We start from the raw sequence: 16,638 nt of genomic DNA, 5'->3' as shown, positions 1-16,638 counted from the left end.
TTATGGATGAGGGCACCAAGATAGAGTAAAATTAAGTTATCCAAGGTTCCAAAACTGGTAAATGATAACAGAAAACAAAACCTGCGACTCCCGAGTCAGGAGCTATTAATATTTGCACTGTATCACGCTGTCCTCATTTAAATTTCAGGTCCTATCTGACACAACTCAGACTGGGCCAACTAAAATTTCTGAGTAAGGAATTTCTAGAAAGACAATTCGATTTGCCCCTTTTCTCCATAATCTATAAGGAAACTGGCTCCCGGGACAGTTTTACAGGTTTAATTAATACGGATTTGGCGTTTTTGTAGGAAAAAAGGCCCCACCGGTAGGTTGCAGAGCCTGACACCCTATTACAGAAGCTAAATCATAAAGGTGGATGCGAAAATTCGGCGCCTACAAACCGACTGCAGCCCTTTTATCACATTTCTTCTCTCAACTTTTCAGTACTGGCCGCTTCCCCGTTCGCTCAGCCATTGCACATCCCCAGCTCCTTCCCTCCCCAGACCCCAAGCAGTCTCACTGTATGATCTCCTCGCTGACATCCAGACCGAAAGTTTTCCGCAACTGCTGGGTGCACCAGTGCACCAGCAGCTCCCCGGACACCGCCCCAGCCACCGCCATCTTCCCCAGCCGGAACCAGCTGGGCTGTAAAAATCCCACGTCCTGCGCCGGACTAGTTCCTATCGCAACACCGACCTTGCTCACGCGGGTTCCGCCAGCCTGCACCGCCCCGCGCGGTCGCACCGCCTCCAGTGAAGATCCCGCCCACCTGTGCTGCCTCCTGCTTCTTCCCGCTTCCTTGTCTGCTTACATTTGTATCCGAGCTCCATCCGTCGTGAGTCCACTACATCAAGGAGGGTCATTGGCAATTCTGCTGAGAAGACAGTGCAAATAAAAACTACAGTTTGGGGGAGAAAAAACAATATCCGGAGACATGAGGAGTCAGCTTTTATTTTTTTGCCCAGCTTTCTCAGCATGTTCCAACAGGAGGCCAGCTTCTGCTGGGCGTGGTGGCGCTCGCCTATAATCCCAGCTACTCCAGAGGGTGAGGCAGGAGGATGAGGATCACTTGAGCCTGGGAGTTGGAGGCTGCTGCGAGCTGTGATCACGCCACTGCACTCTAGTCTGGGCGGTAGAGGGAGAAGCTGTCTCACATAAATAAAGTGCTGTGACAAGAAAAAAAAGATTTTTTTTTCTAAGAGGCCAGCTTTTAAATCATTATGGTTTTATGTAAAATAAAACAACACTTGTAAACTATAGTGAGCACTAAACGTTTTTGCTCTGGTGGTAGTACTTATATCCCCCACAGTCGAATACTAGATTCACACTGCTAAAACCCCTATTTTATTATTTGAACCAGGTCTTTTCTGGGGGAACGAAGAAAACTCAGCAAGCTCGTAGGGGGGAAAAAAAACTTTAATAAAGTGCTGGGATGCTCCGTTCAAATCTGAAAGCCTCAGAATCGGGGAAGCCTTCGGTGTAATTATCCATCTCAAGGCCTTAGAGCCTGGAGTTCTGATGTCCAAGGGCTGGAGGAGGAAAGTATTCAACTTCAGGAGAGAGAGAGGAATTTTTTTTTCCTCTCCTTTTTTGGTCTTTTCAGGTTCCCAGCTGACTGGATGGTGCTCTGCTTACATTGAGAGTGAGTCTGCCCTGCTCAGTCCACTGACTCACATGCCGTTCTCTTTTGAACACTCCTTCGTAGACACACCCACAAGTAATGCTTTACCAGTTCTCTAGGGATTCCTTAATACAGTCAAGGTGTCACCTAAAATTAACCATAAGAGTCCCCATAACTAAAATATTAACTTCTTGAAGCACAGACTATGGCTTAAGTCTTTTTGTACAGAACTTAGTACCTCATACAAATTATGATGAAATAAGTACATGCTCAAGAATAACATAGGCAGGCCAGGTATGGTGGCTCACGCCTATAATCCCAGTGCTTTGGGAGGCCAAGGTGACAGGATCACTCGAGGCCAGGAGCTTAAGACCAACCTGGACAACATTCAAGACCTCATATCTACAAAAAATTTAAAAAGTAGCTGGGCCTTGTGGCATGTGGCTATAGTCTCAGCTACTTGGGAGCTTGAGGCTGGAGGATTTCTTGAGCCCAGGATTGCAAGGTTAAAGTCAGCTGTGATCACACCACTGCACTCCATCCTGGGCAACAGAGACAGACCCTGTCTCGGGGGGGGGGGGGGAATAACATAGGTGTTCTTTTTTCATATAGCATATGTTAATTATTATAATATCTAGTTTGTAATGTATGTGATATAATGCCATTTACAATTATTATCATTTATTAAAATACATTTCTAAGGCCAGGCTTGGTGGCTCATGCTTGTAATCCTAGCACTTTGGGAGTCTGAGGTTGGGGGATTGCTTGAGGTCAGGAGTTCAAGACCAGCCTGCACAAAAGCAAGACCCTGTCTCCACAAAAAATAGAAAATTTAGCTGGATATGGTGGCTTGCACCTGTAGTCTCAGCTACTCAGGAGGCTGAGGCAGGAGGATCACTTGAGCTGAAGAGTTTCAGGTTGCAGTGAGCTATGATGACACCACTGTACTCTAGCTGGGGTGACACAGTGAGACCCTGTCTCAGAAAAAAAGATATATGTATTTCTGCCTGAGCACTGCAAACACACCCATTTAACATGAATTAAAGATATTCTTTGGTATCAATTTAGGCAGAAATTTCATCCATACAACTTTTCTTAATGTCCCAGGCCTTAGAAATTTTCAGGTTCACACCACACAACTCTCTGTGTTTTATTTAATTGTCAAGAAGAATCACTTCTGCAAAGCAAACATTTCAATTAAGAATTTTTACTAGGCTACCAGTCATATTAGTAATATTGGATTAGAGGAAAAGAAAAGAAATTGTACTAGGCATAACTCCTTTTTTTCCTTTTTCTCTAACATTCAGTCTTCATTGTCATCACTGTTATTAAAAAGACAAACATACAAACCAAAACAAGCACATACAACTATAGTATTATAATACGTAGACTGCCCCTGTGTGAAAATGTATATTTGCAATTCTTTCTGGCAATTTACTTGGCAGGCAGGTTAAGAGAAAAGACTAGCAGACTCTCTCTGCAGGAATGTGGGATGTTAGTTCAAATTAAGTAATTCAGACCTATGTAGAAGCCACTTTAACCAAAAAGGAAATAATGACATTTAAGAATCAGTGTGGGTGCAGTGGCTCACACCTGCAATCCCAGCATTTGGGAGGCCGAGGTAAGATTGCTTAAGCCCAGAAGTTGGAAACCAGCCTGGTTTCCAATACAAAGAGACCCCTGCCCTGTCTATACACACACACACACACACACACACACACACACACACACAAATCAACTGGGTGTGGTGGTGCATGTCTGTAGTCCCAGCTATTTGGAAGCTGAGGCAGAAGGATCAATTAAAGGAGACCCTATCTTAAAAAAAAAAGTGAAAGGAAGAGAGAGAGAGAGAGACCCATTGTGCATAGAGATAGGGCATGAGGACAAAGAACAAAGGAATACCCTGGGGCTTCTTGACTTTTCTCGTTAATTTGGTTGTAATCTTAGACTCCAGGTTTAAGGCAAAACTACAGGTAATTGCCAATACATTTCCTACTATTATAATGTTAATTTACCCTGTTGCCTAGATCCTTTAATTCTATAACACCTTGTAGTTGTTGTCCAGTTAGAGTGCTGAGTAGCCTATTTTTATAAAATTCAAGCATAACTCGTTGGAGAGAATCAATGTTGTGCTTACACTTCCAGGGTTGCCTTTCAAATGAGCATTTAGCAGAATACATCCTAAAAACATTAAAAAGCCTTGTAAATAAGTGGTATTAGCTTCCTTTTCCCCCTTCCATAGAATTGTTTTACTATAGATACTGTAGAGAGTTCATGCCTGAGGTATTTAAAGGGAAGTTCTCAAATTTCCTTTATTTTGATTTGCATCAAAAAGTTCGCTTAATTTCAGGTTTCACTTCCAGAAGTCAATCATTGTGGATTTGACCCTGAGGAAACTTTGAAGAAAAGTTGTAATCCGCTGTGTTTTCTGTGTTTTCTATTCTAAGCAAGCCCGTTTCTCTAACTGAGACTCGTAGCGTCCACACACGAGCTCCCCAGCGAAGGCGTCCTGGCACCGCCCACCTGCGGCGGGTACGAATCTCAGACCTCTGTGGGTTGATGGACGGGTGTGCCCTCCGTGAAGCCTCGCGGCTGTCACCGCTGGACACTGGCGATTGGTTCGAAGGGAACGGCGCGGAACCAATGGGAGTGGCGGCTCGGGAGAGTCCGTGGAGCGCGCGGGAACGAGACCAATATAAACTGTGGCGGGAGTTTAGTTTTCAAGTCCTTGTCCAGCGAATCACTCTCGGCTGGGAAATCAGTTCGTTTCTCCCTTTGGAACATGGTGCGGACTAAAGCAGACAGCGTCCCAGGCACCTACAGAAAAGGTGAGGCGATTGAGCGCGGTAGTGGAGGGCGGGGACGTCCTCCTTGCAACCCGGCCACGCGCAAGAGATGCCAGGGTTCCCCCGGGGCCTGTGCGCCAAACTCCAGAGGGCTAGAAAGCAGCCCCTTTACCTTCAGGACGAAGCGGCGAGGGCAGGGGAAGGTTATCTTGCTGTCCTGGGTGGCCAGGCTCGCCTCTCTAAGCCGCTGGGTCAGGGACTGTGGTAGAATGTGGCTCTGAGACTGGGTGTCCGAACCTTCCCTCCTTCTGAACGCCCTCTTTGACTCTCTTCGCAGTGGTGGCTTCTCGAGCCCCCAGGAAGGTGCTTGGTTCCTCCACCTCTGCCACTAATTCTGCGTCGATTTCATCGAGGAAAGGTAAGAAGAGCCTCTGCAAGATTCTGGAGTAAGAGACACCTTCCTAAAAGGGGATCAGGCCTGGCAATTTCAAGCCTCTGACCTGCCTTGAAACTTATTTTTCTTGAGATCCTCACGCCCGAATTTCTTCCTTGCCCTGTGATATAATGAGGGGGCCTTTGCCTTTTGGCGGTATAGGGTAGAGGTGGGGTCTTATGAAAGAGAATCTCAAGCCTTGGGGTTAGGGTTAGGGACAGACAGAATTTATTTTCAAACCTAGTTTTCTTTTTCGGTTTAGTGTTTTTATTTTTCTTACCATTGTCTCACTAGATCAAGAATTAGAATGACGGCTGACAGTGGTAATCACATCGTCTTCTAAACAGTTTTCCTGTTTTTGTTACCGCATGTTTTTCCTTTCTTTCTTTTTTATTTTCTTTGTCTTTTTGAGTGTGGTGTCTGTATGTTTTCTCTAACTTTTCAGCTCCTGATACTGCCTTTGGGAAAGTAGAAGTGGAACCCAGCAAGGAAAATAGCTTCACACTGCTCCTTCTGCCTGTGGAAAGGATGAGAAAATGCCCTGCCATCTGTGTCTCATTCCTTTCAGTAGGAAGTTGAGCAGGCAGGGATATTACTTCCACAAGGTTTAGTTAAGAACATAAAGAGGAACACTTTAGGATTTTATGGGTTTTTAAGTTAACTCAAATTTTCCCCTATTCTAAGTATTTCATTATAAAATATTTATTATTTCAATTTTTTCAGATAAAAGGAAATGGTAGTCAAAATTTTTGAAAGCATATTAATTTATTGAGAATATCTTATACCCTGTACCACTAGACTAAATTCCATTACTGCCACATCCCATTGTCTGGTCCACTGTTGAATCACCAGAGCCAACTGAATAGGTCTTTCATGAATATGTGTTGAACAAATGCACCTTTTATGGCATTTTACAGATCTCTATTTTTAATCCCAATAATCGACTGTATGAAACTGGTAATATCCTCATTTTAAAGATGAGACAATTTAAACTCAGGTTATATAACTTGGTAAAGGTCACACAACTAAATCAGTGGAGCTGTGTTTGAATCTGTTGTTGCTATATATTTTCTAGTAGTGAAAGCATTCCCATAAGGTTTCTTTGGGAAAATTATGAACCAAAGGATAACTGTTTTTAAAGGTTATTTCTACTTTTAAAAAAGTACAAACAATATAACTTTAGACAGTCTACATGGAAACAACTTTTGTAAACTTTCTTTAATAGCTAGAGTTTTAGCTTAAAACAAAAGATGTGTGTAGTAACAATAATTTGCTCCTGTTGGTCTTCCGATCATTACTTTATAAAGAAGCAAGACTTTTTCGTCCATTTCTCTTTTATATTACTTTTTTAAAATAATCAGGAATTAGATTTCCCTTATGAACTGAAAAGGAGTCAAGTGCTTTGAGAAAGAAGTGGAACTTACTTTTGTGGAAACTATCACATTCCCTCTTTTTTTTTTTTTTTTTGTCCTGGGCTTAAGTGATCCTCCTACCTTAGCCTCCTGAGTAGCTGGGACTACAGGCCCATACCACCATGCCCAGCTCATTTTTCTTTTTTTTTCTATCTTTCTTTCTTTTTTTTTTTTTTTGTAGAGACGGGGTCTCACTCTTGCTCAGGCTGGTCTTGATCTTCTGGCCTCAAGCAATCCTCCCACCTCGGTCTCCCGAAGTGCTAGGATTACAGGTGTGAGCCACCATGTCCAGCCCACATTGCCTCTTATATGTGCTTTCAGTAAATGACCTAATTAAGTAAAATTTTGGCAGTTTATACTACTACGTGGTACTACCTTATGTCAGGAAAAACTGTGCCAAACTTTAGTATGACAGTATATATTAAGACTATTTGACTAGCTCTACTCGTGGACAAAATATGAAAGATATTTTCCAGTTGTAAAAATTCTGTTGCTGCTATTAATGTTTTTCTAGGTTAACTATCAAACTGAATTTATTGAGTGACTATAGCTTCATTGTGACACATTTGCTAAATCTTAAAGAAGTCTTAAAGATTATTTAATACCTTTGACAATTTGATGTTAAAGAATTAAGTTGTTTAAGGAATGGTGATTGTATTCTTGGTTCTATCTGTTTATATTTTACAGCTGAAAACAAGTATGCAGGAGGGAATCCAGTTTGTGTGCGCCCAACTCCCAAGTGGCAAAAAGGAATTGGAGAATTCTTCAGGCTGTCTTCTAAAGATTCTGCGAAAGAGAATCGCATTCCCGAAGAGGCAGGAAGCAGTGGTTTAGGAAAAGCAAAGAGAAAGTAAGTTTTTATATTCTGGAATACAAAGAAAAGATTTATCTTCTTGAAGATAAAGGACAAATAGGATAGTGAGTAATTTTTAAGTTTCTCTTCAAGCTGATAAGAAAATACAAACCAAAGGTTTTTAAAATTTGTACTAATTTCCTATAAGTCACCCAAACTTCAAACATTAGTAAAAAATATTTTCACTCATTCCATTCACTCAAAGAGGATCATTTCCCATTCATATAAGTGCTGTTACTAACCATGAACTTACTGTGTTTATTCTTTAATTTTTACTGTCTTTTTTCTTTAGTCTTTTCTTAAAAGGCAATTTCCATGTTGGCTAATCTAGCCTGAATTCCATTAATCCTGCCCCTCAAAAAACTACTAGTTCAATTTCCACAAGGAATATATAACAAATGTAGAAAAGTTGGATAATTACAGAAATCTCCATTATCTAGAAACAACCAAGACTAACACCATGGTGTATTTTCTTTACAGCTTCTCTATAAGTACATAAGAATACTTCAAAACAAAACAAAGTAGGGATAAAACTATACATATAGTTCAGTGTGCCAGCTTTTTAAGAAGCAAATTAAATTATGCTTTGTAAGCTTTTAATGATAAGAACATGCTCATGATAAATGTTAAGGAAAAATTCTGAATATAAAAGTACAATCTTTACAGTGTAAAACACCTTGGCCAAGTGGTGGCTCAAGCCTGTAATCCTAGCACTTTAGGAGTCCGAGGCAGGATTGCTTGAGGAGTTCTAGACCAGCCTGAGCAAGAGCAAGACACCATCTCTACCAAAAAAAAAAAAGAAAAGAAAAATGTGCCACAGGTCGTGCTGTGCACCTGTAGTCCTGTGTGCCTGTAGGAGGATCACTTGAGCCCATGAGTTTAAGGTTGCAGTGAGCTATGATCATGCCACTGCACTCTAGCCCCCGTGACAGAGGAAGACTCTGTCTCAAACAACAACAACAATAAAAAACTCCATGTATATGTGCTGTATGAAAATATACCAAATTTCAATAATGCTTATCTCTGGATAAAAAACCTCTTCTCACACTCTGTGCTAGCTAACAACTTTTAACAACATACACATATCACTTTTAATAATCAGGAAAAAAATAATGCCACTTAGAAAAAAAGATTTGAAAACTGTTTTTTTTTTTTTTTAAAGATTTGGAAGTAATGAGGTTCAGGCTCTCTAAACAACTTTTAAATGTTTTGTTTCAAAAACAAAGTATTTGACTGGGTATGGGTGGGGTGGGGTGGTGCCATGTCACTGCCATTGTGATGCTCTTTGAATATAAGGTGCAGCTTGCTAACTACCCTGCACCAGCCAGGAGCCCAAGAGCCTTCAGCCCAGCAGGCAGCAAGCTGGACCCTCGGCACACTGACCCACATGGGTAAGAGGATGGTAGCCAGGCTCAGTCTGGGGCTGCTCCTTCTGGTGCTGCTCCTACCCATGCAGGTTTATTCATTTACTCCCTTAACCAGCACGCCAGAAGCTACATCTAAAGGTTCTGAGACCACAAAGCCTGCCAACAGCGCTCTGCAGTCTACAGCCAGTCTCCTTGTGGTCTTGCTTGCCCTTCTACATTTCTACTTTTAAGAGACGAAGGCCAAGAAACAGCTGCCATTCTCTAACTCATATTCTAAAACTCAATCCAAATCGTGCCTAGAAGTCTAGTGTGGCAGAGAAAAAACCCTTCACCAAAGGTCTTCATCAAATCTACTAATTCCATTACTTGTTTCATTAACACAGACAATCTTGAGAGTCCCAAACTGGACTGGTTTAAAGAGCATCTGAAGGATTTGACTAGATGATAAATGCCAGTATTAAGTCTGCTGGAGCTTCATGTGCAAGACTGAGAGAAAAGACAACATGGAAAATTAGTTAATGATTTCATTAAAAGTGGCTTAAAAGTACGGACATTTACAACTCTATCTTGAAAATAATAATTTCACATTGATCTAGAGAAAAAGGATGAGCTGCGGAATGGAGAGTCAGTTTTCATTTGGTTCCTTAAATCTAGAAGGCTGTAAAGTAATTAGGTAATATAAAAAGTTTCCATGATTCTATTTATATGTACATCGGAAAGAACCACCAGGTGTTACTGTAAATCCTATGTGTATTATTTCAGGAGTCCTAATTTAATGCTGATGTACTCTAGGTAGTTTTTACATCATTAAGTTTTTACTCTTGAGCACTGAACTGTTTCCTCTGGGGTTTTGGATTTGATATTGCATTTGACTTTGTATGTAGTAATTGACATGTGGCAGGGCATTGATGGATTAGAATCTACTCCAAATCCAAGAATGAGTAATTCTTGCATACACACTTACAAGTGAAATGATAGGCTTTTCCAGTGATGCATTCCCATCCAAGAGAAGTGCTAAATTCATTTAGCTACCATACTTGAGTCCAAAGATTAGAAGTGCATTGACTTAAAATAATCTTAAAATAATGCTTTTTATCTCTGTATGTGTTGAATAATTTTTACAAATTAAAAACTGATTTATTTTGAAGGCATACTTGGTAAATTTTGAAAGTAAGAGGTAAATATGAAATAGGCAAAAATAACATAAATCTAGTACTGTGTTTGGGAAGTGAAGACTGGAAACTTGCCTGCATTAAATTCATAAGTCTTTTGTGCTCTTCCTGTAAATACTCAAAAAAAAAAAAAACTTTATGAATCAGAATAGCTACATTTGGAACACTTTCTATATAGTCAATATTTTTAGATAGTTGGAATCTGGTCTTAACCCTAAGTGGACTTCATTCTGGAAAGTAAAACTTTTATAACTGCCTTGATGTACAGAAACCTTTAACTCCATGAAATCTTTGGTTCACATGGTCACACACTGACGCTTAGATGTTCTAGTATCGGGTATGGCCATAGTAGCTGTTGTGTTTTGTGTTTTTTTGTTATTTTTGTTTGTTTGTTTGTTTTGACAGGGTCTTGCTCTGTTGCCCGGGTTAGAATGCAATGATCTAATCATACCTCACTGCAACCTCAAACTCCTGGGCTCAAGCAATCCTCCTGCCTCAGCCTCCCAAGTAGCTGGGACTACAGATATGCACCACACCTGGCTAATTTTTCTATTTTGTGTAGAGAGGAGGTCTGGCTCAGGCTGATCTCAAACTACTGGCCTCAAGCAATCCTCCTGACTCGGCCTCCCAAAGTGCTAGGATTACAGGCATAAGCCACCTCGCCATGTGTTTTAATAAGTCTTAAACTAATATTTGCCATCTTTAGAAACCTACTCAGGAACAACCAGATCCCAAGCTGTGGTATGTGTGACTGAACACTTTTCCTTTATATTGAACACTGTACATCTATTTTGGATTGTACATTGTGTTTGGAAATGATTTGCATTGAACACTAAATAAATGGCTGGAAGAGTAATTAAGGTAACATATTTGACATATGAAAGCATAAAATTTAAACAATTATTCAATATCTTTGGTAAGGCCATTTAGTAAGCAGTTATTGAGCGCCTACTATCCATACTGTGAGATATTTAACAGTGACTAAATCTTATCCTTTGTCATTACATCACTATTATGATTTCTAGTTTCAATAAAAATTAACTAACAGGATACATTTTTGGATAGAGCTTTTTAAAAGGCTTGCTTTCCTGATCCTGTAAGTTTCTTCTAGTTCTCTCTCATTGTCTGGTTCCTTGTTCTTTCTCATTCTAATATGAACAAGCTAATAGCCAAGATTAGCTCTAGAATATATTTCAGTTGTCTTGAATTATTTATGACTTACATTAAGGAAATAAAATATTTGGCAATACAGCCAAATGTGGCTATGACATTGATCATTATGGGAATAAAACCTATATTATATAGCCTTTCCATCATATGGAGAAAGATTACATGTAAATTCTCATAAAGAATTTTAATCCATGGTATAATAAAACCTGTGACATAAAACTAGATAATAGAGGTTTACATTATTTCTTTAGGCCCCTTTTTTAAATTTGCCTTTGTTTAGGAGAATTGTAATTATCCCTTTATTGAAATAGTAAATGAGTTTATAGGAAGAATTTATGCTGTAACCTCCTTAATTCATATTCTGGAACATGGTTACTCCTGTGGATTTACTTTTCTCCCCAAAGTAGGGTAAACTCCCAGAAGTTGCATGGGGGGAGAGCCAGAAACAAGAATCTACTTAAACCTTGAACAGAACTATGATGTCTAAAGTAAATCAGGTCCTAAAGGAAGTTTGGGTTATGATAGTGTTCATTTGTTAATTTGGTTTAATTTCCAGGAAAATACAGTGAAGAACTCTCTGTAACTTAATACTATGTAAGTCAATGATAATCTTCATTTTAGCTTCCTTCCTTCACTACCTAGCTCTATAATCATTCAGGCCTACTGAATCTGATTTGAAAACTAAGGATTTTACAGTAGATCTCACAAATCTTCATGAGCTCTAAAAAAAATGTGATTTATGATTAAGTTTGTAATTGACTTTTTCTCTATGATAAGTGTAATGAATACAAAATAGCTTTGGGATAATGTAAATTGTTTTTCAAAAGCTACAACTACCATATGCTAACAAACAATTTGGGGGGGTTTCTAATTAGGTAATACATTCATCTGGTTCAAAAGGGTATACAGTAAAATATGACAACTTGCTATGTTTTCTCTGCTCAAGTCGATTGGTTAAATTTTTTGCTTTTTATCATCACAAAGTTCTTACCAAAGGATTATACTCTGTAAATTCATTCAACATGTTGAAAGAAGATGCTGTAGAGATTCTCTTTTTAATAAAAATGGCAACAGGCTGGGCGCGGTGGCTCAAGCCTGTAATCCTAGCACTTGGGAGGCTGAGGCGGGCGGATTGTGTGAGCTCAGGAGTTCGAGACCAGCCTGAGTAAGAGCGAGACCCCCATCTCTACTAAAAATAGAAAGAAACTATATGGACAGCTAAAAATATATATATAGAAAAAATTAGCCGGGCATGGTGGCGTATGGCTGTAGTCCCAGCTACTTGGGAGGCTGAGGCAGAAGGATTGCTTGAGCCCAGGAGTTTGAGGTTGCTTTGAGCTAGGCTGACGCCATGGCACTCTAGCTGGGGCAACAGAGTGAGACCCTGTCTCAAAAAAAAAAAAAAAAAAAAAAAAAAAAAAAAAAAAAGGCAGCATATCCAAGAGGACAAACTCTGATTCTGAAAATCAACAGGCAAAATGAATTGTTAAAAATTTTGTTTTGGCCGGGCTTGGTGGCTCATGCCTGTAATCCCAGCACTCTAGGAGGCCAAGGAGGGAAGATCGCTTGAGGTCAGGAGTTTGAGACCAGCCTGAGCAAGAGGGAGACCACATCTCTACTAAAAATAGAAAAAAAATTAGCTGGGCAACTAAAACTGGAAAAAATTAGCCAGGCATGATGGTGACAGCCTGTAGTTCCAGCTATTCGGGAGGCTGAGGCAGGAAGATCAATTGAGCCCAGGAGTTTGAGGTTGCTGTGAGCTAGGCTGATGCCACAGCACTCTAGCCAGGGTGACAGAGCGGGACTGTGTCTCAAAAAAAATTTTTTTATTGCAGTAGTACTTGAAATTTGTAGGTGTTTGTCAATTAATGGAGTTTACTTTCCTGTAATTTCTAGTAACTGCACTGGTATTTAATGTTTCTGATTTATATAGGTTTGTAACTACTATTTTTTTTTAAACAGTTCCTACTTGGGTGATCATTGAAGTTCTCTATTCTTTCCACAGAGCATGTCCTTTGCAACCTGATCGCACAGATGACGAAAAAGAATAGAACTTTCTTATTCGTCTTTGAATAACATCTCCTGTTTACTCTGGCATTCTAGAATGTAAATTTGGATAAATGTGTTTGTTCCAATTAGCTTTGTTGAAGAGGTATTTAATTTAAAAAATTAGGCTTAAATTTTGGTGTTCAAAAGTAGTTATGAAACTTGAGAATTTGTAAGATTAATTATGGTTACTTATTTTAGTATTCCATATAATGTAGTATTTGGTTTCTTTTTTACCAAATTAAGCTTCTTTTTCTTGCTAAAATAAAATCATTACATTGTGTTCTAATTACAAATTTTCTGTATTTAAGATTTGCTTAGTTCTTTTTACTGCTGCCATTTTTATTGGCATTTGATTATTGGAATGGTGCCATATTTTTATTCCTTTTATTTGCTTTAAAAAGCAGAGTTAGATTTTTGCACATTAAAAAATTCAGTATTAATTAAACTTAACCTCTACCCTTTTTCAGAAAGGGGGCCAAAGATGCAATGTTGAAAAAATTTGGATGGATATTTTTTCTTTAGAAAAATTTAATGATAATTTGGTCTTGAGGGGTTATATAAACAGTTGATAATAAAAACTTTTACAATTACAATAACAAAAAGATAAAATACTAGCATAGAATCAGAAAGGAAGATTCCATAGACTACATTAAAAGAGAAGAATTTTCCTAGGATGTGCATATGATTCAATATTATAAAATATTATCCTTTGTGCCTATTCTTTTAAAGTTGGAAATCAATAAAACATGAAAGGCAAATCATACCATAAACCTAGAGCTATGTCTAAAGTCCTTAGAGCTACCATTACATTTTCCATGACAACCAGTGGTATGACTGAAGAAGTGGGTATGATATTACTTGTTAACTGATATTCTTGCTTCCTAATCACACTGTTTGCTGACAACCTGTTGTCAAAATTAGCCATGTTTTAACAGGCATGTTTTCCTGAAATTTGTTTATAATAAAGGAATACTTATTTTTACAATACACTATTTGTATGCTTTCTAAGATTATGTCCTACCAGTTATTTCTATTTTATTCCTTCCAAACACAAATCAGTGCATTGACCTGATTTTATCAGTTTCAAAACTTTTTGAGTTCTGATGATTGTAGATTATATTTTTTTGCTTTGCTTTTAACAGAATATTACTGGATTGGGAGCAGAATTTTTTTTTTAATCCCAAGTACTTCTTTGTTAATTAGCCTTCTTTTTAAGGAGTAACTTAAGCTAAATGTATTAAAGTTGAGTTTTAATGGGTTTGAAACTTGATTTGTTATTTTTCACTGACAGAGAAACTTTATGGTAGTGTGCCCAATGAGGTCTAATTTTGATATATAATTGTTTGTAAAACATTTGAATCTTAAAGGACCTATAGTCTTTTCAAGTATACAATATTTGATGTCTCATTTTTATTAGGCAGAGGTTCTATGTAATGTTTCCTTTTCAAAGCTTTAAAAAATGTAGCATGGCAACGTAGCTTTTCTAAACATAAGGGAATTATAGACCTCTTGTTTCCATTGAAACTGAATTAAAAAGTAAAATTTACCCATTAAAAATAATTAAGTTTTTAATTTTGTACCCTTCTTCACAAAGTTTGTCTGGTTTTCCTCTTTAAATGAATTATTCACATTAATGCTAGTGTTACTCCTGCCCAAATAATGATTAAAACTACTTCTCTGGAATTTTTGAATGCTAGAGAATTGTGAGGATCATATGTATTTTGTGTTTGCATAGTTTTACAAAGGAAGAGCAAATACTATAGAGAAAATTATAAAGAGTGCTCAAAGAGCTATGTAAAAGTTGACAAAAACTTATCATTTTTCCCTCATTCCTCTCCATATTTAAAAAAAAATAAGGAATTAAAGAAATTAAAGCCTTGGCTGGGTGTGGTGGCTCATGCCCATCTGTAATCCTAGCACTCTGGGAGGCCGAGGTGGGAGGATCTCTTGAGCTCAGGAGTTTGGACAAGCCTCAGCAACAGCGAGACCCCTTGCCTACTAATTTAAAAAGAAATTAGCCAGACAACTACAAATAGAAAAAATTAGCTGAGTGCGGTGGCACATGCCTATAGTCCCAGATACTTGGGAGACTGAGAGGCAGGAGGATCACTTGAGCCCAGGAGATTAAGGTTGCTGTGAGCTAGGCTGACACCAGGGTACTCTAGCCCAGGAAACAGAGGGAGACTCTGTCTCAAAAAAGGAAAAAAAAAAAAAAAAAAAAAAAAAAAACAGAAAAAGAAAAAGAAATTAAAATTAAAGCCTAGGCCGGGCGCGGTGGCTCACGCCTGTAATCCTAGCTCTGGGAGGCCGAGGCGGGTGGATCGCTCGAGGTCAGGAGTTCGAGACCAGCCTGAGCAAGAGTGAGACCCCCGTCTCTACTAAAATAGAAAGAAATTATCTGGCCAACTAAAAATATATATATACAAAAAAAAAATTAGCCGGGCATGGTGGCTCATGCCTGTAGTCCCAGCTACTCGGGAGGCTGAGGCAGTAGGATCGCTTAAGCCCAGGAGTCTGAGGTTGCTGTGAGCTAGGCTGATGCCACGGCACTCACTCTAGCCCGGGCAACAAAGTGAGACTCTGTCTCAAAAAAAAAAAAAATAAAAATAAAAAAAATAAAATAAAATTAAAGCCTAAACAAAACCTTTCTCATATATATACCATTTACAAATTCCACTGGGCTTAGAATCCTGAGGGCTAACTCACTTTCAGAAAAATTGCAGGTTCAGCTTGACCTTGGTCCAGCTAACATTGTTATAATGGTGTCTTTTGCCTTTGAGAATAGCATATAGAGTTGGGAGAGAGAGATCTTCATTCAATAAAAACTGGGAGGAATCTTATTAGTCATCTTGTTCAACCCAAGTCAATTACAACTTTATTAGGTAGACTGTTCTATTAGTTGGCAACTCTAACTGTGAAAAATGTTATGAGTTAAAAAATTTAATTTTTTTTTGGATTTTTTAAATTCCCCTCCTCCTATTCTTGGTTCTATCCTTGAAATAACATAGATAGAACAAGTTATTCCTTCCACATGACAACCTTCAATTATTTAAAGATAGCTGTTTTATCTTTAGTGTTTTCTTCCTAAGGCTTAACATTCTATTGTTTATGTCACGTGTATCCTAAGTGAGTTTCTCTGAGTCCCTTGTGTAAGGTGCTATGTCTTTTGGATTGTATATTGTTTAGGCACATAAATTGTAAATTTGGCTAAATTTTTTCATACTGACCCCAAGAATTCATTCATTAACTGTTAGATTCTAATTTTGGAATCTTTTTATATTTGGAGATGTCAATGGAACTCTAATAATATTTATATATCAATTAATGAATAACAGTATTGTATTTCCCAAAAATATGCTAATTCTTTAAAAACTGATTGCAAGGGGCAAGTTAAAAAATTTGAAAAGCTTTCATGAGCCTGGGAGAAATGGCTGGAGGTCCCATCTTCAACTACAGGATAAAGGTACTGTACTGACTTATGAAGGCTATTTGAGATCTAGCCTAGATCTGAGAGCATTGTCTTAGTTATAGTTCAAATTAAGAATATAGATTTCTCTAGTATTGCTCACAAAATACTAAAAGTGTAGTTAAACTCACATACCTAGTTTTAGGTGGGGATTGTACTATCTTTAGCGGTCTCCAAGCAATGAGTATGTTAAAAGTGGTAGAATTATAGAGGACATGTGACCACTTAGGAGTCAAGACAGTTATTCATACATCTATACAAAAATGACAGAATTAAAAAAAAAAAAAAGGTAAGGGGGATGGGTAAATT

General features: G+C 38.4%; 2 protein-coding genes across 5 annotated transcripts in view; one reads left to right on the top strand and one right to left on the bottom strand.

The window, feature by feature from the left end:
- Nucleotides 1-665, bottom strand: part of TRIP4 (thyroid hormone receptor interactor 4) — a 57,660-nt gene extending 56,995 nt beyond the window's left edge. The window contains exon 1 of one of the 3 annotated variants that reach the window (XM_045540917.1): nucleotides 521-665. In XM_045540917.1, coding sequence (XP_045396873.1) covers nucleotides 521-621 — 101 coding nt within the window. In that variant the 5' untranslated portion in view covers nucleotides 622-665. The remainder of the gene's footprint in view (nucleotides 1-520) is intronic. The other 2 variants (XM_045540916.1, XM_045540918.1) reach the window with 2 other exon arrangements.
- Nucleotides 666-4,288: 3,623 nt separating this feature from the next.
- PCLAF (PCNA clamp associated factor) lies at nucleotides 4,289-13,308 on the top strand. Of its 2 annotated transcripts, XM_045540914.1 has the most exons (4): nucleotides 4,289-4,449; nucleotides 4,745-4,825; nucleotides 6,940-7,102; nucleotides 12,820-13,308. In XM_045540914.1, exons 1-4 carry the CDS (start codon nucleotides 4,404-4,406, stop codon nucleotides 12,863-12,865), a joined length of 336 nt encoding a protein of 111 aa, XP_045396870.1. In that variant the 5' UTR covers nucleotides 4,289-4,403; the 3' UTR covers nucleotides 12,866-13,308. The 2 variants fall into 2 exon arrangements, with proteins under 2 accessions (XP_045396870.1, XP_045396871.1); XM_045540915.1 differs by lacking the exon at nucleotides 6,940-7,102 and having other exon boundaries at nucleotides 4,306-4,449.
- The last annotated feature ends 3,330 nt before the right edge of the window (nucleotides 13,309-16,638 follow it).

The sequence above is a fragment of the Lemur catta genome, chromosome 1 (assembly GCF_020740605.2).
Source record: "Lemur catta isolate mLemCat1 chromosome 1, mLemCat1.pri, whole genome shotgun sequence".
Taxonomy (NCBI): Eukaryota; Metazoa; Chordata; class Mammalia; order Primates; family Lemuridae; genus Lemur; species Lemur catta.
The sequence above is the reverse complement of the archived record's forward strand: the minus strand, read 5'-3'. Positions and strand labels throughout refer to the sequence as shown.

Coding starts and splice junctions, on each gene's coding strand:
- PCLAF (XM_045540914.1), top strand. CDS start 4,404: ATGGTGCGGACTAAAGCAGACAGCGTCCCAGGCACCTACAGAAAAG. Junction 4,826..6,939: donor GTCGATTTCATCGAGGAAAG/GTAAGAAGAGCC, acceptor TATATTTTACAG/CTGAAAACAAGTATGCAGGA. Junction 7,103..12,819: donor TTAGGAAAAGCAAAGAGAAA/GTAAGTTTTTAT, acceptor TTCTTTCCACAG/AGCATGTCCTTTGCAACCTG.